Source organism: Perognathus longimembris, chromosome 14, assembly GCF_023159225.1.
Source record: "Perognathus longimembris pacificus isolate PPM17 chromosome 14, ASM2315922v1, whole genome shotgun sequence".
Taxonomy (NCBI): Eukaryota; Metazoa; Chordata; class Mammalia; order Rodentia; family Heteromyidae; genus Perognathus; species Perognathus longimembris.
The window spans coordinates 59,451,284-59,476,311 of NC_063174.1; the positions used below are offsets into that span (position 1 = coordinate 59,451,284).

A 25,028-nucleotide genomic window follows, 5' to 3' on the forward strand; every position below is an offset into this window, starting at 1 on the left:
TAGCCAGGTGCTAGTGGCTCATGCCTGTAATCCTAGCTATTCAGGATCTGGATCTGGAAGATCATAGTTCAAGGACAACCCAGGCAGAAAAGTCTGTGAGACTCCATCTCTGATTGACCACCAAAATGCTGCACTATAGGTAAGGCTCAAGTGATAGAGTGTCAGTAGAACAAACAAGCCAGACAAGATCTCAAATCCCTGACTTACTGGTTAAAAACAAAATAAAACAATACAAAAACAAACATTAGCTGTAATATCATACTTAAACCGGTAAAGACTGACGGGGTGTAGGATGTGATTTGGGGCAGAGGTCTTGCCCAGAATGTACAAGGCCCTGAGTTCCATCTCCAGCTTCGTAGATACAAACAGATAATGCCTTTCCCATATGATCGGGAGCAAAGCCAGGATGACCATTCTCCTCATGTCTGCTCAGTATTGTCCTGGAGATCAAAGCCAAGTCTCTCAGTAAAACAGGAAAATAAAGGCATCCATACAGAAAGGGAGGAAATAAAACTCTTTGTTTGCAGATACCATCATCATTGATCTTACTGAATCTATAAAGTAACTTGTAGAGCTAAAAAAAAAAAGCAGGCTATGTTGTTGAATCCAAGATCAGTATACAAAAATGAATTCTATTTACTCATATTGGAAATGAGCAATCTGAAATTTAAAAAATCAATTTTAATATCATCAAAACATGAACTAATCAGGGATCTGTCTGATAAAAGATGTGCAAAGTCTTTTCATTTAAAAACTGTAAGTCAGGCATGATGACTCAAGCCTGTACTCCTGACTTCTTAGGTGCAGATTGGAGGATGAAAGTTTGAGGCTGTTGTTGGTGAAGAGAAGTTCTCAAGATTCCATCTTAACCAGCATCTGGACACAGTGACATATGCTTATCATCCCAGCTACAGGGGAAGCACAAGTAGGGGGACCACTGCCCAGGCTGGATGGAGCATAAAGTGAGACCTTGAAAATAACTGATACAAAAAGGGGCTGGAGACAGGTGTCAAACAAGTGGTGGAGCACCTGCCAGCCCCGAGTCCAATCCCCAGTATTGCCAAGAACAAAACAAAACAACGAAATGAACATCAAAACCTTGCAGGCCCTTGCTTAGAGAAGTCAAAGAAGGCATGAGTAAACATGTCCTGTTCATGGGCTAGATACGCAGCCTTGTTAAGGCATATGCCCCAATTGGTTTGTGGGTTCAAGGCAGTTCTGGCCCTTGAACATAGCCCCACAAAGGATCCTTGGGTTTTCTCAGGCAGATGGACTAACCCTGTCCCCCAGGAGAAGGGGCACAGACTACACACGTTTGTACAGGTTGAGAGTGGTCTGTAGAATCATTTTGGGGAGCAACAGGAGCTGCTAAGGGGTGGAAAGATGACCAGAAGCCAGAGGTGAAGGGGGGCTGCCAAGGCAGAGGCAGGGGGTCCCCTGGAAGTTTGACAGGTTGTGGGCTTACGGATGACTTTCCTTCCTTTTTTGTGTTTTTCTGCTTTTGACAAGTTTTTTTTTTTTTTTTTTCCAGAGCATACTTATTTCCATTGTAACCAGAGAAACGGCAATCTTGTAGTTGATTCCTATGGGAATTTCCTTTTTGCACTTCTGAGCAGTTTGAATATTTTACAAGGCGATTGTATTTCTCATCTAATGAAAACCCAAAGGCAGGTAGGCAGGAAGAACATGACTTGAGCCTGAAGCAACAAGCTGTGTTCCCAATCTAAGGAGGCCTCTGCCCCACTCTCCTCCCTCCCTCCCGTCTGTGGGGCCCCATCTCAGGAAGCAGGCTCTGGAAACCACATACAGGGAACATGTGCCAGTGGTCAAAACACATTTTACCAGTCATGTTCTTTCCAAATCTGTGACTTTGGTTGGACATATACCATGCGCCTAGTTAATATGTTGAATCACCTCTGAGCATTTGACAGAAGACTTGGCTCCTTAATTCTGCGAAGGCAGTTTGGGATCTCTAATTGCTTCATTGAAAAAAGGCAGACACTTCAGGCCACTGCAGTGTTTGGGAATTAATCTTTAAAGCCTGACAGTGAACATTAAATTCAATTAGGAAGAACGATTGGCAAAGATTCCTCTCTTTTGCCCTGGGTCCTCTGAGCGCTGGCTGACTGGTCAGCATTGATTCTGGTACCATCACTATCTGGGCGCCATCCAGGAGAACTGCTAAAGTTTACATTCTCACCTCTTAGGGGTTGTCATGTGCCCAGGTCCCACAGCCCCCCCAAGCCCTTTCCTGGGCCCATTCAGGAAACCCCTTGACATCACAAAGTTAAAGCTTTTTCCTTTCTACTTGATCATTCTCCTACTCCTCTCCGCCTCTCCCTCCCTTGTCATCCCCTCCTTTGCTTCTTCCCCTCTCACCTGTTCCTTTTTGCTTTCTCTTTTCTCTTGGCTTGCATCTCAGTGGCCTATTTCCCCGCCCCATTCCTTTTCAGGTTTCTCCTTTTTTTCCCCCTCCCACTTTTGGCCTGTGACCTCTGGGAGGGCACGGGGCGGGCGGCAGGTTGGCTAGACTGGGGCTGTGGCCTACGTTTTGCATTTGTTTTCTGAATAGTTCTCAGCCAGGACATGACCTAGCCACCAGCTCGGTGGCAGGGACGTCCATGTGTTTGTTGAGCCTCTGTCCCAGGTCTCTTCTGACCATTGTACCCTGGCCTGCTTCTGTCATTCAGAACTAAGCTCCTGGCTCCTCCCCTCCAGGCTGCTCCTCCTGTAGCCAAGTTTGCAACTCTCTGTCTTTTGGTGCTCAGGTCAAAACCTTAAATGTCATTGAGGTCTTTTCTCTTGCCTTCATATCCCATCTCTAGTCCCGGAGGCTTCTGTTGGTTCTGCCTTCTGCAGGGCCTCTTCTCCACTTCCTCCAGTTGGTCCCAGCTACCCTCCTCCTATGCCCTGGATTCTTGCAGCAGTCCCTTCCTCTCTCCCTGCATCCACCTTGCTCTCCTTCCTGGTGTGGCAGCTAAGGGCCCTGTTAGAAGATGTCCTCTCCCCTTCTTCTGCCTGTGAAAGCCTGAATGTTCTGCTTGTGACTTTCACTGCTGATATACTTACTGTCTCAGCCCTGGTTACCTCTTGCCACATTGTCCTTCTTGGTATTGCTTGGTGGTGTCAGTTATCCTCTTGTCCAGGGCTGGGAATATGGCCTAGTGGCAAGAGTGCTTGCCTCCTACACATGAGGCTCTCGGTTCGATTCCCCAGCACCACATATATGAAAAACGGCCAGAAGGGGCGCTGTGGCTCAGGTGGCAGAGTGCTAGCCTTGAGCAGGAAGAAGCCAGGGATGGTGCTCAGGCCCTGAGTCCAAGGCCCAGGACTGGCAAAAAAAAAAAAAAAGTTATACTCTTGTCCCTGCTTGCAAAGCTCCTCCCCCAAATTCTTCCAAGCTTTCTCCTTTACCCTTCAGGTCTTCATAGAGAGAGCCATCTGGCCACCCTGGCCTCTCTTCTTGACCTTAAAAACCCCCCTTCTAAAATTTTAGTCCTAAATGGGGAGCTGGTGGCTTACGCCTGTAATCCTAGCTTCTTGGGAGGCCAAGATCTGAGGATCCTGGCTTGAAGCCAGCTCAGATAGGAAAGTTCCTGAGGCTCTTATCTTTAAAAACTAAAAATGGCTCAAGTGGGGCTGGGGATATGGCCTAGTGGCAAGAGAGCTTGCCTCCCATACATGAAGCCCTAGGTTTGATTCCCCAGCACCACGTATACGGAAAACGGCCAGAAGGGGCGCTGTGGCTCAGGTGGCAGAGTGCTAAGCCTTGAGCAGGAAGAAGCCAGGGACAGGCCTCAGTCCTTGAGTGCAAGGCCCAGGACTGGCCAAAAAAAAAAAAAAAAAAAAAGGCTCAAGTGATAAAGCACTAACCTTGAGCACACAAAATTGCAGGGACAGCACCCAGGGCCTGAGTTCAAATCCCAGGACTGTCACCAAAACCAAACAACCCCCCCCCAAAAAAAATCTAGTCTTTCTCCATACCAGATACACAGTAGATCATACTTGCTCTGTGTTTGTCTCCCTCACTAAAGTGCCATGTCTTGGAAGGCAAGGGGCTGGTCCTTGTTGTTTCCTGTTGGACAATGCCTGGCTAGTAGCAGGTACTCTGGAAATACCTGATGGACCACTGAACAAGCCCCCCAGGTGAGAGCATTTGGGTATCTTTGCTTGGGAGCATCCTCCCTCCCCCTTGTTCCTCTCCACCTCCCACATAGCTGCCAGGAAGAGGAGGTGCTGCTCAGTAGGCACAGTTCTCTTCCAACCCCACCCTTCTTCCAGCCCCAGGAGGGACCCCATCTTCATGCATGTTCTTGTAGCCTTGCTACAAGTGCATGAAAAAAAAATGAGATAAATCTTGTTTTGTGTGTCTGTCCACATTTCAGTTCAGTGGCCTTGGGCACACCAGCACTGTCTTGCAGCCATACCTGCCTGACATCCACCCACCTGCCAAATTCTTGCCTTGCAAAACTGAGACTCTGTCCCCGGAACAACCAGTCTTCCCATTTTTGTGACTTTGACTACCCAGGGAGCTTCATGAAGGGAGCCATACAGTAGTTGTCTTCTTGTAACTACTTTATTTGGGTCAGCATCATGTCCTCAAGTTTCGTCTGTGTTGCAGCAGGTGTTGGAATTGCCTCTTTCTGCCCATAAACCTCTGGGTGGATTAACTGCCTGATGTTTATCCGTTATCTGTCTATAGATACATGGCTTGCTTTCACCTTTTAGCAATAACAAATATTATCTTTATTTCTTATGCTCTTTTTGCAAATAATACTGTGTAATCCTGGCTTCAGTTTGGGTGTACCCAGAAGTGGGATTGTGGGATCATCTGGTAATTCTACATTTTTGAAGACCCTCTGTACTTTTTTCCATAATAGCTGCAGCACCTTACAGTTTATCCAAATCCTTGTCAACTCTTGGTGTTTTGTTCTTTTTATAGTAGCCAACCTAATAAGAAAATTGTGGTCATTTGTGTGTTTTAAAAAATCAAATGACCTCATACTTGGCATATGGAGCTTGTCTTATGTACAGAATATGAATTTATTACTGGTTGGCCCTGTTAACCCTGTAGGTCTTGGTAATTCATACTTTAACTGTTTCTGCTCTTAATCCCATATTCATACATGGTTTGGCAGAAATAGCCTTTCTCTGCCCTTTGCTGCCCTTCCATGAGTTCTTGCTCCACTTTGAAGTCTTCTGCTATTCTTCTGATATTTCTGTCCCTGTTTCTAAATGTAACCACTGCTATTTCTTGATTTCTCAGTTTGAGGCCTAGATATTGACCCCTGGTACAGAAAAAAAAAAAAGAACCAGCACGCTCTTGGCATCCTTTGAAGGCTGTACTTGACCTCTTGTTTTCTTAAGCATAGACATGTACATATTCCCCAGGAAACCGCTCTCAGAACTCCCAACCTTTGTCTTTTGAGAACCTACAGGACTTAGCTGGGGTGGTTTTTCTCCTTTAATGGGAAGGTTACCCCTCCAATCAAGTCTGCAGGAGTGTGTGGGTGTGTTTTGTTTGTGTTTTTCTCTTATTAACAAAAAGGAAGCTTGGTTTTCCTGGTCAGTTGAGAAGACCTCAGGGACTGGTGACCACTGCAAGCCTCTCACAGCTTTGTGCTTCTTGCTGGTCACAAGCAGCACTGTTAGACTTGCACAGATGTTACCCTCTCCTTGTCCTCACTCCTGTAATGCTTTCCTTATTTCCACTTCATGAATGGGGAGACTGAGTCTCAGAGAGGCGAAGCCACTGGACCAGATCTCATGATAGACAAGTAGCAACGTCAAGTAGAGGCTGAGCTCTGCCTCGCATTCTGGGAGAACATCCCTCACTCTCCTGCAGTGACAGCGGATGGAGTGTGTATGTCTCATTGCCCTGAGCACCCCTGTGAACCAGGCCCGGCCAACCATGGGGTTTCAGCTTCCTGCCTTTCCATCCAAATGTGTAGCTCTGCACCTGGGCTCTGCTACCACTCACAGAGGTCATTCAGTATGCTTAGAGCTTTCTCTCAATGGCCTCATTCCCCTGTGGGAACCTCCAATGGAGACGAGGGACCATGCTTGCTCTCAAAAAGAAGTACAGCTAGGGCTGGGGATATGGCCTAGTGGCAAGAGTGCTCGCCTCGTATACATGAAGCCTTGGGTTCAATTCCCCAGCACTACATATACAGAAAACGGCCAGAAGTGGCGCTGTGGCTCAAGTGGCAGAGTGCTAGCCTTGAGCAAAAAGAAGCCAGGGACAGTGCTCAGGCCCTCAGTTCATGCCCCAGGACTGGCCCCCTCCCTCCCCCCCCAAAAAAAGTACAGCTGTCCCTAAGGCAGGTGTTTGCCTCATCCCTGACTAGAAACACAGGTGCAGCAGGCCCCTTGGTGAGTCTTTTATTTTTTAATTTATTATTATTATTATTATTTTTTTGCCAGTCCTGGGGCTTGGACTCAGGGCCTGAGCACTGTCCCTGGCTTCCTTTTGCTCAAGGCTAGCACTCTGCCACATGAGCCACAGCGCCACTTCTGGCCATTTTCTGTATATGTGGTGCTGGTGAATCGAACCCAGGGCCTCATGTATATGAGGCAGGCACTCTTGCCACTAGGCCATATCCCCAGCCCTTGGTGAGTCTTTTAAAGAGAACTCATGAGAACAGCCTGGCCATATGCCATACCCTCCACAGGACAGATAGCTGGTTGCACGCGGGATTCAGACAGGACTGTGACTGTTGCTGTGGCCAGCAGACTAGAAACAGGTGTGAAGGGCAGGGTAGGTGAATGAACATGGGAAATGCTGTATTTCCTTAGCCTCAAAATAAGTAAGCCTGCACATTTCTGCAAGAGGAGGTGTTACATTTAGATGCTGGTGGAGCAATTAACGGGGGCTCCAACTCCTGGGTGAGCCCCTGGCTTGTTCCACGCCTGGGGCTGAGTAGAGCCAGGAGATGATGCTGTCTCTCTGCATTCTCTTGTAGGTTTGGAATGCTGTGGACTCGGGGCGCTGCCTGCAGACCTACTTCCTGCACAGCGAGGCGGTGCGGGCAGCACGGTGGTCTCCCTGTGGCCGGCGCGTCCTCAGTGGTGGCTTTGACTTCGCCCTGCACCTCACAGACCTTGAAACAGGTGGGTTGGGCCGCATCATTGCCCTGAGGCATCCTGGCAGCTCTCCTGCTGGGGAAGGCTCTCTGGAGGGTTCTGGACCACAAATGGCATGTGGTCGCAGGGTGTGGGAGCGGTCCCTGAGAGGGGCTCATTTCTGGGTGACTCCAGAACAGAAGACCCACTGCAGAGTATGAGAGGTAGGCCTCTGCCAGCCAGCACAGAGGACAGAGCCAAGGTTGTACTGCAGGGCCAAATAAAGAGGTGGCTTTTAAATCAACTTCTTAACGTGCAATCTGACTAAAATAGATTTACTTTGATCATGGTGACCTTTGGTTGGAATCCATTTAGAATTCCTGTCAATCCACTGCTGTTTCGAGGCTGATTGGTTCCACCCCTCAGGGGAGTTTCCGGATGGGTCCTGCCTCTGTGAGCACACTGAGGCGGCCTGTGAGAAAGTGGGTCTGAGCTGGGCAGATCCTTGGGAGCCTAGATCAGCGGGCAAAGGAGGGAGGGCTCAGCAGGAGGAGCTCTCCCTTCCCTAAGTCCCCCACCGGGTGACTATGGGGACAGACTAGGTAAAGCTGGACTCAAACCAACACTATTCAGGCCTGGGATCCTCCCTGGCTGCTTTCCTGCTGGGTGCCCTATTTGGGGCCAGGAGGGTGAGTTCCTGCCCGTCTGGTGGATCCCCAGAGGCTGCAGGTCAGCCTCTTGCCTATCTGGCCCAGCAGCGGCCTGCTGGCCCCATTGATAGTGGTTCTGGGGCTGCCTCTTGCAGGATCTGAAAAGAGGAGGTGCTAATCCTAGGTCCAACCTTTGCAGTCCCTCCCCAAAGGGGGAGTGGCAGGGGATGGGAAAGGTGGTGTTGAGTATCGTTTGGCTCTCCATGAACCTCATGCACACCCAGGGGGTGACAGAGGACACTTCAGGTCACTCTGGTGGGAATGGCATCATCTCTGGGCTCATCTAGAGGCCCAGTTTCCTTCACTTAATTCATTCCTTATTTTGTACCTACTATGTTCAAGACTTGGCGCTGGGACTACAGTAGAAGTCAACGCTGCCTATCCCCAGGGAGGCTGTGGTTGAGGGATTTAGAGCTCAGCATCTGGAAGACCTCCTGTCCCTAGAAAGGACCTCGGCTAATGAGACTGGCCATTTCCATCCATCCCCTGCCTCTCAGGATAGCTCTTGGAGGGTGGTCCTGTCCTGGTGGTCTCTGTTTCCATCAACTTCCAGGACTGCCTCTTGTCTTCCTGCCTAAGAGAGAGAAGTCCCTGGGGCTGCTAGGGTAGAACAGGCTTGGCCCTCCCCACAGACTCCCCATCTCGGCACTCTCCAGCATCTGCCTGGATCTGATTGGGTGCTTTCTTCAGCTGAGACTGAAATGGGGGAGGGTCCTACATAGCCCCCATGGCCTTTGTCCTGGTTTGACTTGTCCTTTCTCTTCACCAAGTCTAGTCTCCGTTTACTTGATCTGCCTTTTCTGCCCGTGGTGATTTGGCTTTTTCATTTCAATCTAATTAGAGCTCCCTGCCAGGAGAAGGCGACGCAGGGCGCTCTCACCGCAGTGCTTTGGGAATTAGTCACTCCGTGCCCATTGTCGGTAATGGGAATTTGGCGCCAGGGCCATTTATCCTGGTGTCTTCAATCAATACAGTTAAAAATCTGCGGATTCTAAAATGTCAATACCCGGCCTGAAATATGGAGGGCCAGCAACATTTTATCTCGTTAATTTATAGCTCTGACGGGCTGTTGGCTTATGGAACAACCATGAATCAACACTTAATAAAATCTGCTCACAGATTAATTATTTGTGGCGCTCCTGTTTCCGTCTGTAATCTTCCTAACAAACGTTTCTGGGTGCATGCGGCTGAGGTGGCCTCAGGGAACACTGGCAGATGCCACCAGGGCCCTCACCAGCTTTGTGAGTGACCCATCCTGCATACCAAATCAGACAGTCTCCTCAAATGCCCCGTAGCGTGTTCAGGTTTAAGTGGCCCTAGTGGTGCTTCTGGAAGGTTCCAGGCCCCCACACTCAGCACGACTGTTAAGGGCGCTGTGGGGAGGTGGGGGATGAGGATGGGTGGGGAGTGGAGTGTTGCAGGTGCTGCCGCCTGTGCTTCTTGCTGCTCTTCCTAAGCATGTGTCTGCTTTCTTAATGTGCACCCCGCCCATTGGGTCATGTGTTTAGTGCCCCGGCCCTAAACTGTGGATGAAATAGAAGAAGTATGGGTATGCTTCAAATTAAGGCTCTTTCCTTCTTTTTTTTTTTTTTTTTTATCAATTCTCACACCCCGAGCCAGGAAAATGGTACTCCTCTGGCTCTGCTCCCATACCATGCCTGGCTAGGGGTTTCTGGGAGCAGAGCTGTGAAGCCTGGCATGTAGTAGGCCCTGAGTAAAGGACGCCCTTCCCTCCTCTGCATTGACCTGGGAAGCCCATGATCTCACTGTGTCATCCAGGGAGCCACAGTGGTTGGAGCATATCCCCAAGTGAGGCCACCTTAGGACGTCAGTTCAAAAAGCACCCCACCCCTATGGCTGAATGCCATGGGTCTCGGGGACAGACCGAAGATGCCTTGGGTGGCCAAGCGTTCTTCCCAGTCTCTCCCAGTTTCTCTTTCCCATAGTGGTGAGTAACAGCTTTCTTCTGGGGACAGGATGGCATTAGTCCACTGTTTAGGGTCTGGGTGGGTATGCAGACTCCCTCACATCCGCTCCTGCTCTAGGGCTCCATGCACTGGAAGAGATCTGCCTCGTTCCTGGACCTGTCCCTGGCAGGCTCCTCCCATTCATTGGTGTCCCTGGGACTTTTGCTGGGGTCATGGAGTAGAAATGAGAGAACCTCCATGACCGTTCCTCTTGTTTTCTCAGTGTCTTCTGACACTTTCCTCCATTCTGGATCACGTGTCTCTAGCTTGATGCCTCTTGATGAGGCATTGGGCTGCCTCCAGGCTTCCATCAAGCCATGGATGAGTGGATGCTAAACTTTTGCTTATGTGACATGTGGGTCTCCCACTCCATCCCACTTTCTGGATGCCGAAACGGAGGCTTAGTATGCTTGGAGACATTCTTAAGGCCACCTAGCCAGCTGTGACAGAACTGAACCCAGAGGTTTCCTGGCAGATGCAGGATTAGCATGCCCGCTTCGGAAGCAGTGTGCCAAGCTTCCTGGAGCCTCAGGGCTCCAGCCTGGCCACGAGCGGCTCACCAACTGCAGCAGGTGGCAGAGGCCTCTGGGGAAGAAAGCGAGCCAGGTTGAGCTTGACAGATTCCCCTGGTCAAGGGAGTGGCTGAAGATGCTCCTTGGGCTTTGGACACCTACTAACCCCAGCAGCTTTAGAGTACTTGTTGTAGGAAGGACAAGATGCACGCAGATAAGGCAGAAAAGAGCACTGGGACTCCTGGGCTATGGAGGAGGGGCTGCAAAGGAGGCTCCCTGGCTCCTGCTGGGACTCAGGAAAGCTCTTTGGGCCTTGAGCCTTCTTCTTGGGCTTTGAACCCTGAGCTGCCACTCAGAGGGACATGGTCCTTCAGGTAGTGCTAGAGACCAGGAAGGAAGCAGCTTGCCAGCAGTGTCACAGGTCCTGGCTGGTGGGTAGGCTCGCAGAGCCTGGCACTTCCCACCTGTTTGCTCCTTTAGGACCAGTAATTATGGCTTCTAGATCCAGAGGTGAGGCTCAGAGGACTCTGCAGGCCCCTTGCCCAATGAGCAGCTGCCTTCCTGCCACCCACCCAAGAGGCTCTGTCCTTCTCTTTTTTCAGCTGAGGTCTCTGTCCTTGTTACCTGCCATCCACAGCCTCCTGGAAGCTCTGTGCACAGCCCCTGGCTGGCTTCCCCGAGAAGGGTCTGCTCCCAGAGCTCTGCTCTCAGCCATCATCCTATGTCTCTATTGCCACATGCTTCCCCCCCTTCCCCTTCTCCCCTTCTTTCCTTCTCCTTTTCCCTCCCTCATTTCGTTTCTCTTCCCAAATAATTTTGGAGGGAGAAGCTTCCCCACTTAGGTACCCACATCCAATTAGGTATTATTAAACCTTACGAAAACACTATACAGCTCTGAGTGCCATTCCGGAAAGGGCCTAGAGATGTTCTGCACTTCCACAAACCCACGCCTTGTTGTCCTCACGTAGGCACTCGGGCTAGCCCTCTGGATGAAGGTGGCATTTCCCTTGCTACTCAGAGATGGTGTTCTGTCTGTGAGTATAGGCCTCAGGGAGGAGCCATGGCACTCTTCTTAGAGGAGGTCATGCCCATTGCCTGATGGATTCTGGAAGCTCAACATGGTTGTTCAACATTTACTGTTGGAATGGTGGGTTCGGAGATCCAGAAAATCAACATGCATGTAAACCACGTGGGGCATAGCTGGTTTGCAAGTCAAGAACTCTTTTTTTTTTAAGCCCCCAGTTCTGGGAAATTCAATCCTGACTAGATAATTCGTTATGTATGATACAAGACCTGATTACAGCCACCAGTTTCTTCTGTGCATGTAGTGGTCACTGCTGTCTGGTGGGTCCTGTTATCAGCCTGGGGCTCACTCGAAGACACGTTGGCTCATACTCTCACAACCACCCTGGAGGGAGGATGCCACCTCTGAGGGTGAGGGCATTGGGCTCTGAGAGCATGGCTAGTGGGCCCGGAGCCCCCAGAGGAGGGGCATGCGGACACAGCCCCCGCCCCGCTCTCAGCCGCACCCTTCCTGGCCCTCTGATGGCCCTGATAGATAGAGCTTGATTTGAAAGTTAGTAAGCTTCTTTTCTCGTTAACTTTGAGTCAGGATGGTTAAATTTACAGCTGGCTGAATACTTCCCAGAGGATGAGTGTAATGATATTGATTTTAGCGAAATGAGTCATATGCCTGCTGCCTGGGAACACAGGCTCAATTACCACAAGCCAACAACATAAGCTTTCCCTTGTCAACATTTTTCCTGCATGTTCTTGAGCCTGTGGATGTGAACAAAGAGCTAAGGAGAAGGAAAGGTCATGGATAACCAGTGGGTGCGGAGGTGGGGTGCAGAGAGCGGCGCTCTGAGATCAGGCCGGTCCAGTCTGTGTCTCAGCCAGGCTGCTCACTTGGCGCTCGATGACATTCATTTCTCCAGCCGTGAGACGTGGGCCAGTCTCCACCACCCTCCGGGGCTATGGTGGGACAGGTGTGAGCCCCAGGCATGCGTGGAGGCACAGGCCCGTCCTTAAAATGTTCATGGTCAGAGTGAGCTCCCTGGAGAGAAGGGCGTGAAGGTCCCTTTTCTTTCCTGAGGACCAGTGTTTGGGTTTCATAAGGCCCTGAAATTCCAGTTACGTGCCAGGAACTTTGTTCGCAGCGAGGCATTCTGGGAGCAAGACACTTCGGGGATTTCTGGAGCCGACATGACCATAGCATGTCCCACCGTCAAATGTGAGGCTGGATAGACAGTGTCACCCCCGGCTACACAGGGATCTGAGATCTTCATCATGCCGGGATCTTCGTCGTGGTGACAGCAGACAGGAACGTGCTGATGGGAAGGATAGCATCCTGAGAACACATTGAGTTTCTACGTTGCAAAACATGTTTTACTATTTAATGCTAATTTATGTGATTCTGGGCATGGAGCTCAAGGCCTTGAGCATGTAGGCAAGTGTTCTACTATTGAACCTCACCTCAGCCCCGTAACTTATTTTTTTATTTGTGTTATTATTGATTGAAAGAAGCAAAGACGTAATTTTTCTTAACTCTATGAAGATTCAAACAGTTTTTACACTGGTTGAGCTTGTTATAACTGAATCGATAAAGCCAAGTGCCAGTGGGTTAAATATTTTAAAGCTCAATTTCCTATCAGAATACAGAAAATAAACAGAACTGTCTAGTACAAACAAGCAAGTCAGATAGTCTCATGGTTAAAGGTTTTGTAACAAGTAACCATTGTATCTGAAAAAAATCTTGGCGGGGGGTGGGCTGGGAGGAGATAATTCACAAGCCTGGGTCTGTGGGGAGGGAGAGGGTAGGAACCAGTTTGAGGAGGGAGGTCTTGTTCCCCAGCATGGCCGTGGTGCTTCACTGATCTTCCGCAGATGCGCCAGCCAGCCCAGGGCATTGAGTTCTCCCAGGGCTCACGTCAAAAGCACCTCAGCCGGTAGTCCCTCAAGGATCCTGCTGTTAAAACCCTGCTTCCCTTGGTTTTAGCTTTTAATTTAACCAAGGATGAATTCAGTAAGTTGGGGTTTAATTTTTCAAACGATAATGGCTCTCTTTTGTATCTGGCTCCACAGAGAGCCTTCTGTGTCACTTAGCGTTCGGGCCTTCCTCCCCTGGAAGTAACAGAGGCTGGGTCAAGACCAGAATCTTTGTGACTTGTGACTCTAACTGCTCGGCTCTCCCACCTCCTAACTCACGCCAGAGGATGATGGCTGTGATCCTGGTTTCTGAACTGGTCTCCTCTCAGACCTTCTTATTTAAAAGAATTTCTTACCCAGTGGTTTTCATTAGGCTTTAGTAAACTTACTAAAATTGTAAACCCTCAGTGTGGCTATAATGGCTCATGCCTTTTATCCCAGCTATTCAGGAGGCAAAGATTGGGAGGATTGTGGTTGGAGGCCAGCCTGGGCAAAACAGTAGTGAGACCTCCATCCCAACCAATAAGCTAGGCATGGTGGTGGTGGTTATTTGTCATCCCAGCTTAATCTTCTGCTATAATCTAAATGAAAGCCTCTCTGTGCTCAAGGTTAGCGCTCTACCACTTGAGCCACAGCCCCACTTCCTGCCTTTTCTGTGTATGTGGTGCTGAGGAATCAAACCCAGGGCTTTATGCATGCGAGGCAAGCACTCTACCACTAAGCCTCATTCCCAGCTCGTGTATCATCTTTTAACAGCTCTATTTTTCCTCTCTTCTTTCTTCCTACTGCTGGCAGAGCCAAATCACTATACTTTTTTGAAAACTCCCATTTCTGAAGTTAAGCATGTGGTTCTATATTAGAAATCCAGGATTTCCAAGCAGATCAACCCACTGAGAAGCGATTGTTTTGTTTACTTGATGGTGGTGGTGAGGGTGCAGCACAGCTCCAAGGCACCTACTGGTCTTCAGCTCCCTGACTGCGTTTTTTATTTATGTATTTATATTTTGGGTGTTGGTCCTAGAGCTTGAGCTCAGTGTCTGGGTACTGTCCCTGAGCTTTTCTGCTCAAGGCTAGCACTCTACCTCTTGAGCCACAGCTTCACTTTCAGCTTTTTGGTGGTTGAGTGCAGATAAGTTTCACAACTTTCCCGTTTGGCTTCAATCCTCCATCCTTAGATCTCAGTTCTCATGAGTATCTAGGATTATGTGTGCAAGCTCCCAGCACCCAGCTCCCTGACTAGATTAAGAAAAATTATTAGGCAAGTAACATAAAGATAGTGGCATAATTTTAAAAGTTACCTTACTACCTCTAGGACATGCATTTCATTTTGACAATTCTCTTTCCAGCTTTGTCCATATCGATTCCTATTTCATACTCTTGGAATCCAAGCACAGGTCTCAAGCAGTGTCTCTCTTTCGGCATAGCTAAAGGGTGTGTACAGTTTTAAAGAGGTGCAACACTTCATTTACAGAAAATCGAGTATTTCCAGAATTTCTTGTGACTACCACTTATAGAAAAGATTAGAGAAAGAACATCCATACACTTAATCATCCATCAAGGTGAAGTTGATGACTTAACAAAGACTAGAAACAGCTGCTTTCTAAAAAAAAGTGTACGGTGGCTAGGTGTCACGGCGCACTTAGGTAGTCCCAGCATTGAGGCAGGAGGATCTAGAGTTCCTGCCTTCTGGGGCTATATAATGAAACTATCTCAAAAGAAAAAAAAAGGGGGACTATGGGAAGAAGGTTTTGAAAACATGTTTCTTTTTGAAGGAGGTTGGAAGAAGGCTGGCAGTTGCTACTCGCACACATGGTATGGCACTTCCAGCTCTTCCTGGATGAACGAATCCTTTTCATTGTTCTCATTCCCATTAGTGTTGCCTATTAAAAACTTGAATACTGCTGAGTGCTGGTGGCTCACATCTATAATCCTAGCTACTCAGGAGGCTGAGATCTGAGGACCCTGGTTTGAAAAGCAAGCTTGGGCAGGAAAGTCTGTGAAACTCTTCTCTCCAAAGAACCACCAAGAAGCTGCAAGTGGAGCTGTGGCTCAAATGGTAGACTTCTAGCCTTGAGTAAAAAAGCTCAGCGACAGTGCCTGGCCCCCAGGACCAGCACATACAAACAAGGAAAAGCTTGAATATCCGTAGCCTTAACCTGGGATTTTAAAATCTGTTTTTCTAATTTGTTTTAAATCTCTTGAGTGAGAATGTCAGCAGATTTGGGGTCATTAAGAACACAAGAGTGTAGTAACAGCACTTCCTCTTACTTGCAGGAGCCATTATTTGATACTCGGGGAAATGCACTTCACTAATAAAGTATTCAGCCTTCTATGTGGGAGGGTGGGGATTGTCTCTGCTTTCAGGACACAATCTGGGGGAGCCAGGCCACTTTCAAACCAGTGGGTCATAAAAATTTTCCTGCTTTCAAATAAATGAAAAACGATTCGCATCTGTTGCAGTTACTAAAAATGTAATAACTCCTATGGTTTTTAATGATTTCAAAGGAGTCAGTTGATGCTCTTAGTAAATGGCATATTGGAGTATTTTTTTAAAATATTGGTTATTTTATCATTGTCTCACCCTTTTAAGTTTGTTCTGTTTTGGCACTTTAAAATGTTCATGGGCTGGGAATGTGGCTAAGTGGTAGAGTTTTTGCCTAGCACGCAACAAGCCCTGGGTTCAATTCCTTAGTACCACATACACAGAAAAAGCCGGAACTAGTGCTGTGGCTCAAGTGGTCAAGTGCTAGCCTTGAGCAAAAGAATCTCAGGCACAGTGCCCAGGCCTTGAGTTCAAGCTCCAGGACTGGAAAAAGAAAAAAAAAAGTTCATAAACTGGGTGCCAATATAACCCTATATGCCTATAACCCTAGCTACTTAGGTGACCAAGATCTGAGGATCAAGCCACTCTGGGCAGGAAAGTCCATGTGACTCTTATTTTGAATGGCAAGAAACCAAAGTGAAGACATGGCTTAAATGGCAGAGCACCAGCCTTAAGAGTGTCCTGCCCCGAGTTCAAGTTCCAGAATCAGCACAAAATATATTTATACTGTATTGGCACACTGGCATATTGTGTAGCTTACCAACCAGTATGCTTGTGTCAGTGACGTGTACTGAAGTGTTTTCCTGCAGTCAGACAGGTTGGAGGCTGTGGCATCTGCTGTGACTCTTGTGAACACTGATTGATGACTTTCATTTCTTTACTGGGTGAGCTGGCTAGCCACTTAGCTCAGGATGTGGGGGTCACAGTACACAGAGCAGGGCGACTGTTGGGGATGGCCTTCTGAATCGAATGAGCAGATATCGCTACCTGAGGCCCAGAGGGGGCATGGCGCTTGAGAGCTCATTCGTCTCCTTGGCCGCCAGCTTCCTACCACTGCTACCACTGCCTTAGCCAAAGGCAGCTACCGTTTTCCTTGCATCGTCTGAGGGAAGCCCCTTCTCCCCCACTGCTGGCTGGTATAGCCATGTATGATTTGTGAGCCTTGCCCTTGGGGGACCGTTGGGGAAGCACTTGGGCACTCCTGTGTGAGAACACTCTCTACAGCACCCACGAGGACTTGAGAACCATTTATGATGGATATGGCAATGACCAGAACTGTCCCGAGTCTTGTAGAGCTGTTGAGAGTCTCAGTGGTCCATGCCCCAGGTCCAGCCTCTGGTCCGGGCTGCTCTGAGAGTCACTGTCATCACCCACAGCATCAGACTACCTCACCTCTGCTGAACACCCTTCACCCATGAGTCTAAGGGCCTGCTTGCAAGATGGCTGGCCCTGCAAAGTACCTCCTGCGAGCCAGTCTGCATTTCGCCTTTAGACCTGCAGATAAGTAGTCTGTGTATTAAGTGTGCAGCCTTGGAAGCACATTTTAATCCTTGAGCACTGTCATTCCCACCTGGGAACTAGGCTTGGAGGCCTTGTATGAGTAAATGAGGTACTATAATGTAGGCTGCTTGCAGAGCACATGATAAGTGGCATCCAGTGACCCAGGCACCCAGCTTGGCCCTGAGATAGGGAACATCCAGCTACCCCTTGTTGGGCTGGTCAAAAAATGAGGGTAAATGAGGGTAAATCACCCCTGTTGTGTTTCCAGTTTCTATCATGCTGTATGGGGCCCAGATAAGCAGTGTTCCCCTGGCTATGCATTCTGTGCAAGGTGACACCTTACCTTTTAAGATACTTATTTGACAATCTAAATACCTTCTAATCCCCACTTCTTCTATTGTAGGAACCCAGCTATTTAGTGGTCGCAGTGACTTCAGAATCACTACCTTGAAATTTCATCCAAAAGACCCCAACATCTTTTTATGTGGAGGCTTCAGCTCCGAAATCAAAGCTTGGGACATAAGGACCAGCAAGGTAAGGCCCTTCTCCCTGGCTGGCCTGTCCCCAGGACCAGCAAGGTGACACCCTTGTACCCAGGCTGGCTGTGTGTGGGTCCAGCAAGGTGATGCCTTTCTGCCCAGGGCACAGTCCTGGGCAATTTGAACATCTGAGGATGGGTTAACACTTGTACAGAGGGTCACTTTGTAATTAATATTTAATCAGTGCTAAGCATAGTTTTCAGCTGTTTTAAAAGAACATCCTCAAGTAGCTAGGCTATTAAGACGTCATAATGGTTGATGGGGCATATTACTGAAGATATTTGTTGAACACCTAATGCTCACGAAAGCCTGCAGATGGTATAAATAATGTATGGATGCAGCAACTCTGGTGCACGGGTTTTCCCTGTGTGCACATGTGTGCGTGCTTCCGTGTGCGCGCAGGTAGGTGTAGGGGTCTTGCAGAGGAGGGGGCTCCTCGTGGACCTGCGGTTCCCTGCAGAGCTTCAAAGCCAGCTGGGATCTCTTCCCGCCCTCTGCTTGTAGCCTGAAGCTCCCACTGCCTTCCCCATGCAGTACATGGTGACTCCTTGTAGTTGTTCAGGCTCAGAACATTATCACCAGCCCTGCCCGGTCCCTCCTGTCCCACCTCACAAGCTTAGCATATCCTATTCCACTTTCCTGTCCCATGTCTTCTGGCCCAAACTACCCATTGTCTCTCTTGCTGGGATAGAAGTTTTCCTCTTCAGTCTGTTCCCTTCGACCCTTTTCTGTCTTTCTTATTAACACAGCAATCAGAGTGATCTGAGTTGGATATGTCAGTAAGACTTTCTGGTTCCTTTCTCAGTCATAGTAAAACCCAGTGGCCCTGCAGTGGTTGGCAAGGCCTAAGTGATCTCCCTGCAGCCCCCTTCCCATCACTGCCAGCCCCAATGGACTCCGTGCCTTTCCTAGAACACATCTACACATTCCTGCTTCAGGGTCCTTGCACTTGCTACTGCTTCTGTCTAGAAAGCTCTTTTCACAGTTTTCTGTGCAGAAGCTGCTCCATCCCTTCTATGGGACTTTGCTCCAATGCTACCTCTCCAACGAGGCCTTTCCAAGCTACCGCCCCTGGCATACACTGGTCCCTTCTGCCTTGATCCTCACTTGGCATACCGTATGTTTTTCATGTTCATTTATTTGCCCTACTCCTTCCACTCCACTGTGGGCTCTCAGAGATCACGGTTTTTTCTCTGTGTGCCGCGTTAGCGGACACATGAATCATGTTAGAGTGAGTGAAAGCGGGTGCAGATTTGGGGAAGTAATCATGGAGATGGATGTGGGGGCCAGTGATGTCCCGGGTTGGCTGGCATGGGCTCTGGGAAGTGAGTTAGTGCTGTGTGTCTTGGCTTAGGTTAGGAGTGGGAGCCATGGGAGGCTTGTGCTGAGGTGGGGATGGGCAGAGCTGAGGACAGGCCATGTGCTGGTGTTAGTAGCCCAGAGGAGATGGAGAGGCAGAGATGCAGGGGAGTGATTCAAAAGGAGGGGCCCAGGGCTGGGATTGTGGCCTAGTGGCAAGAGTGCTTGCCTCCTACACATGAAGCCCTGGGTTCAATTCCCCAGCACCACATATACAGAAAACGGCCAGAAGTGGCGCTGTGGCTCAAGTGGCAGAGTGCTAGCCTTGAGCAAAAAGAAGCCAGGGACAGCGCTCAGGACCTGAGTCCAGGCCCCTGGACTGGCCAAAAAAAAGGAGGGACCCAGACAGTCTGTCTCTGGGGGCTCCACTCTAGCAGGCGGTTTGGGGGCTTTGAGAAGCACTGCCCAAGGCTGAAGGAGACAGCCTCGTGACTCCCGCCATAGCTCCTGTGTTGAAGCTGATTAGAGAAGAACATGCAGAATGTCAGTGTCCCCACCCATTTGGGACCCACTCTATCTGCAGGACCAGGAGGCTCCACCTTGGGGGCATCTTGGCTCCAACCTGCTCAGGTGCAGCCTTCACGCAGGCTCTGCCGAGTGGAAGCAGATCTGCGGGGTCAGCCGGGGAGTAGGAGGCGTGGCCTCTGGGGCCTTCATTCCAGATCTGCCACCATGGCCCTGCAGGTGTGTAAGGGCTGCAAGTTGCTCAGGAGAATCCAAGAGCAGAGGCCTTGCTTTAAAGACAGTGGAAGGTTCTGTCCATGGTAAAGTCTTGCCTAGGGCATTTCTAAGACCCATGCTCTTTAAAATCACCTCCATTTTCTTTTGCAAAGGAACATTTTACAACGTATTTGGAAAAGAGAGGAAAATGACCCAATAAGCAAGTGGACTCTGGAATTTTTTAAAACACTGGAACAGTTTATATTTAGGATATAAATAATTGATAAAGGGAAGTTCACGTTTGAGTGTGCTGGGCGAATCAGAAACACGTGTCATTCCATTCAAGTGGGTTGCCCAGCTGCCCTGACAGCCCGTACCCCTAAAGGTTCACTCAATGTTTTAAGCCTCAAAGACCAAACACACAAGAAATTACTCACCCTGGACGCCATCTGATTTAAGAGTTTGTTAAAAATATCAGATTTTTTCTCCCAGGGCAGATGCCAGCTGACGAGCCTTGCGAGTGCTGGGAGAAGCAATTAGAAGCAGATGTTGCTGTGCCTGCTATTGGCATGTTTGCCAGTCTCTCCCAAGCTAATAATGTGGGTAAAGGGATCCACGCAGTATTTGTTTTTACTTCCTTTTTACCAACAGTCCTCCCCCGCCAGGTCACAGGGAGTAGTAGGAGAGGGGGGTTGTTCCATTTGCATCAGGCGGGCTCCCTGAGAACCACATTCCTTCCTGCCTTGACTGGTGTTCGCTGTCCAGGGTAGACTCCGCAGGAGGGCCGGGGAGGGAAGGCCCTGGCTGCTTCCCTCCAGGCTTCCTGCCAGCTGGGAGCAGGCTCCCTTGAGAGGCCCCGGGCTCAGAGGCGTGCCTAGCTCTGTCCATGGTGCTGAAGCTCTGGTGTAGGCCTAAGCCGTGGGCCTTTTCCAAACGCTACCCTGTTGGAAGCCATGGTGATGTCACACACACAGAGAGAGGCAGGGCACAGACCTCAGAGTACAGTTGAGGCAGGCTTCTCCCTCTGACCACTGTGGAGGAACCTCAGTTATGAAAGTGCTGTGTAATCATGTGACAAAACCAGGAAATTCAGGGAAGAAAGGAGGGGTAGTTCAGTCAGTAAACATTAGTGATGCTTTGATGTTTTTCTTTTATGCTCTTTCCTCAGGAGGTCTTTGTTTTCTGTATGTGTGTGTAAAAACACTGTTTGGTCCTATTTTCGTACGTGATTTGGAGTTTCACTTTTCACATAGGTTATAAGGGCTCTGCTTGTTATTACAAACTCTTGTAAAATTGTCAGTGATAGTCCCTCTTGATTTGCCCTCTGCCTCAGCTTCAGTGCTCAGAACAGTGTATGGCAGGCACCTGATGAGTTTCTGTGGAGAGACGGAATCAGCTGAATAAATGCTTTAACCAATTGAACCATTTGTCTATGTTGGGCATGCAGGATATTTCAAAAAACATTTTTTTCCATTTAAAATGATTCTATGTAAGCAGAGAGATCAGGGGACAGCAGACTATAGCCCAGAGCTAAAATTCAGCTTGACACTTGTTCTTGTAAATAAAGTTTTATTGGAACACATCCATATTCATTTATGTGCCATCTGTGGCTGCTTTCCTATTATAGTGGCAAGAGTTAAGACCACATGGCCAGCAAAGCCCAAAATGCTTAGAATCTGGCTGGCCCTTGTCACCCTGCTGGGTGTCAGGGGGATCCTCCCAAGCTGGCTGACAAGGTGGGTATCCACCTACACACCCCTGCCACATGGCTGTGTAGCAACTGTATAATCAGAGAGTATCTTTTCCCAATGGTGGGGGACTAGTCTTCAATCCAGAGTGTATTGGTCATTTCTCTTGGTATAAGCTCCAAGCAAACTATCACAGCTTATTATATATTTTGTTCTAAAAACTTCTTTGTACATCTTGCTTTTCTTCTTCTACTCCAGTCTAAGAATTCAAGTTGCCGAGTCAAAGTGAGCCAGTGTTCTGCAGGCAAGGGTAGGTTTTCACCAGCAGGACCAAAGGTTGTGAGGCCACTGCCGGAGAATGCCGCAGAGGCCCAGCAGCCTCTGGCTGGCGTCTCAGGGAATGGAGCCTGATGAATAGTAGAAACTGGTAACTTTGAAGCTACATTTCAGACATTGGATTTTATGATAGCTTAAACTTAGCAAAATGATAAATGTTAGGATTCTGGACTTCTCCAGTCCAGCCCTATTCATTACAAGAAATGGGCTGTTTGGCTCCCCTTCCTCCTTTTCCTGGCTGATCTCTCTGCCTTGGTTGGATGATTGGACCACATCTCATCCTACAAAGTGCCTGACTTCATTTCCAGCATTAGGAGAGAGGTTCTGCATGAGCCAGCTGAGCTAAGCTGGTCCAGTGCCGCTGGTACTGCATTTCCTGACTCTACTTCCTTCCAGTAGTCCTCTCACACATGGCTGTCTGTGGTTTGACCTCCATGGAGCCAGGAGCTGAGCTCCCAGGACCTGAGCTGCGGGAGGCCTCACTCAGCTGGTGATATGTGACAAAACAAACAAACAAAAACAAAACAACAACAACAGTAACCCCCAAGAGCAAAGAGGAGGCAACTGTGCTGTGAGGCAGCCTCCCCAGTGGTAGAGCAGAGGGGAAGTGGTGAGGTCATCTCTCCAGCAGGGTCTTACTGTGTGGACGTGCGTGTGGGCCCTAGCATGCAGATGGTTTCAGCAGTTCCGGAGATCCCTCATTCCTAGCGGACTCCAGGAGGTGGAGTAGCGGGAGGCAGTGGGCCACACTGTGAGAAGCTAGAACACAGAGGTCTTCTGCACATAGGAGCCCTTGCTCTTCATGTGGGTTCCTTGGCCTTCATCTCAGCAGTTCTGCACCATCTGTGACATTTCTCAATGATAACAATCGCTCCTGACTGCCTCCTGCAAATGCATCTTCAGGTGTTTGTCTGTAGCTGCCTTGTGTGGGGACCTCTAAGTCCAGTCATCTCCATCCCTGCATCTTGCACTCAGCCAAGCAGGTGCTCAGGATACCCTGGCATGAGCTGATGGGCAGCTGTCCCTCCTGTTGTGATGGGGCCTGCAGGTGTCTCTGTCTGCCCCCTGCCATGGCTTCTGGGGCCATGCTGGCATCGCCACAGAGGGTGGGGCCCCTCCTCTCGTGGAGGTGAAGGCCAGCTATAGTCTGTGGCTGGGCATCTAGAAGTGTGGCCCAGGCTAGGAGGACCTGGGTGATGCAGTCAGGTGTGGAAGTGAGCCAGGGGCTGTGTTCCTGACACTTTTTTTAGAGCAGGGCTTTGGGGTTCCTGGTGTTTGGTGGATGACAGAGCGCTAGCCTCCTTCCTTTCCAGTCTGGTAGTCCCCCAGATCGGTGGCTAACATGGCATAGGAGCTGTGGAGTTGACAGGGAGGTCTTGAGACATGGACTCAACTCTCCAAGCTCTCCCTCCCCCTCCCCCCCAGCACTGTGGGAAATGTCCTTGGCGGTCACCTTCAAGTGCACTTTAAGATCTCTGTATGGTTTGAGCCAAAAATCAGACTATGTCATAAAAGCAACTTATTACTTGTATCATGAATCAATTTTGTTAAGAAAGCTCATAGAAAGGTTTAAAAGTCAGGTTGCATACCTAGCGAATCTCTAAACTGTGGAACCCCAGCTCCAGCAAATTAACCCTCAGAGAAGGCAAGGCTGAGCACTGGAAACTGGAGCATCTCAGGGAAACTAGGGCACGTGGCTCTGGGAGCTCAGGCCTCTGGCCCAGTTCCTCTCCCTTTTTTGTGTGTGGGGTTGACATTGGGCAGGCGGGGGATGGAGGGTTCTTTTGATATCTGCCTCCCTCTCTACCCTGGAGAGAAACAGCTGGGACACATCCAAACTTGCTACATTTGCTCCTGCAGGCCCTGGGTTGGCCTTCTGAAACTCTAGCTCCCACCCGCCTGGGATTCTCGTGATAAGATCGGCTCCGACAGGCCAGCTCACTTTTGTTCAGCATGCCCTGGTGTTGCTTTGACATGAATCATCAATATTTCATGCTTGTTCTATATCCTTTCATTCTTTTCTTTTCTCTTCTTCCCCCCCCCCCCCCCCCCGAGTATTTAAAGGGATATCTTCACTTCCAGATTTTACAAGGGGACAGCAGAACAGCCGGCTCCTCCTTGGCCTGGGGTGCACCCTCACATCCACGGAAGCAGGAGGGTCCCCTAGATTGTGACTTCTCCGAGAGGGTGGATTTGCTTCTGTTGCTACTGTGTTCTCAGCACCTAGCATAGTGCCAGACATACAGTACCTCCTGGGGGAGAAAAACTTGCAAGAATGACTAATAGCTCTAGTCAAGACCAATGAAAAAATCTTAGGCAATTAACCCACCCAGTTGAAGTGTAAGCTGAACCACAATTCATCAACTGCTCCTGGCACCCTTAGTGTGTGTGTATGGGGGGGGTGCCCTTCCCAGTAGAGATTGTTCCCGGGTGGCAGCGATGCCAACCCATGTTGACTGCCCCTGTTGGGGGTAGCCACACTGATTTTAGTGTACAGCCAGAGTTGGGAGCCCCCAACTTGGTGACCACCATGTAGGTGTTCAGGGTTTCTTTCCATGTGGTGAGAGTACCCTTGTGGTGCTTTCCCCTCCCTCAGTTAGTTGTCTGAAGGACTGGCCCCGCCCACTTGGTTCAGAGTGCCATCAGTTTCTGTGACATTGTAGGCAGGTAGCTTATTTGCCCTAATAAGGTTTTGATTACGCTCCATTTGTCACTTTCATCTGTTTTATATTAAAATGCCTTTTTATTTAGACTATTTATGCTTTCTGCAGTTCTGAAGGAGCTTTATTGCAAACCAAACTTTTTATGCAGATGGGATTAGGAAAGCAAAGGAGCCAGAGAGGAGGGTCAGGGAGGGGTGCTCATGGGACTTGGGATGTTCTTTGTCTTCCTTGCCAGATGAGGGTGGAAGGAGGCCCTGGGTACCTCTTATGCCCCTGCCAGCAGTCTGTGGCACCCTGTGTGTTAGAGGTCATCTCTTAGCAGTCCTGGGTGTGCTGATGCCATTGCCACCTCTGGTCCCCATAGGGGGCCTGGGTTCAGAGGAGTCCTGTCACACACCTTAATCATGCAGCAAGTAGGGAGTGGGGTAAGATTCTAGACCCAGGTGGCTTGACTTCATAGCCCTTGCAAGCCCTCTTGTTCACATGTATGAAGCGCTAATCTTTGATGGAAATGAAGATTTGTCATTGGTAGCTTTGCCCTCTGTTCATAGATAGCTTTGCCCTCCATTCCTGGAGAAGCTCAGACGGGATAGCCCTGGTGTCCACCCCAGCCTCATTCATTGGAGAGGATATAAGGATGGTTCTACTTTGGAGAACCATAGCCCCGAACCCTCAGACTGGACAGCATAATCCCACACCTCTGTAGGGGTGGGTGTAGGCGAGGGGCCTTTCATGTGAACCTCTGTCTCTTTCTAAATTCACCCCTCCCTCTATGGTAGGA

At 49.2% G+C, this 25,028-nt stretch overlaps 1 protein-coding gene across 4 annotated transcripts in view; it reads left to right on the forward strand.

Annotated features, from left to right (window-relative positions):
* Positions 1-25,028, forward strand: part of Wdr25 (WD repeat domain 25) — a 126,935-nt gene that overhangs the window by 78,240 nt on the left and 23,667 nt on the right. For all 4 annotated transcript variants that reach the window (XM_048362091.1, XM_048362089.1, XM_048362093.1 and 1 more), the window contains 2 exons: positions 6,963-7,110; positions 17,406-17,536. In XM_048362091.1, the coding sequence (XP_048218048.1) occupies positions 6,963-7,110; positions 17,406-17,536 (279 nt within the window). The remainder of the gene's footprint in view (positions 1-6,962; positions 7,111-17,405; positions 17,537-25,028) is intronic.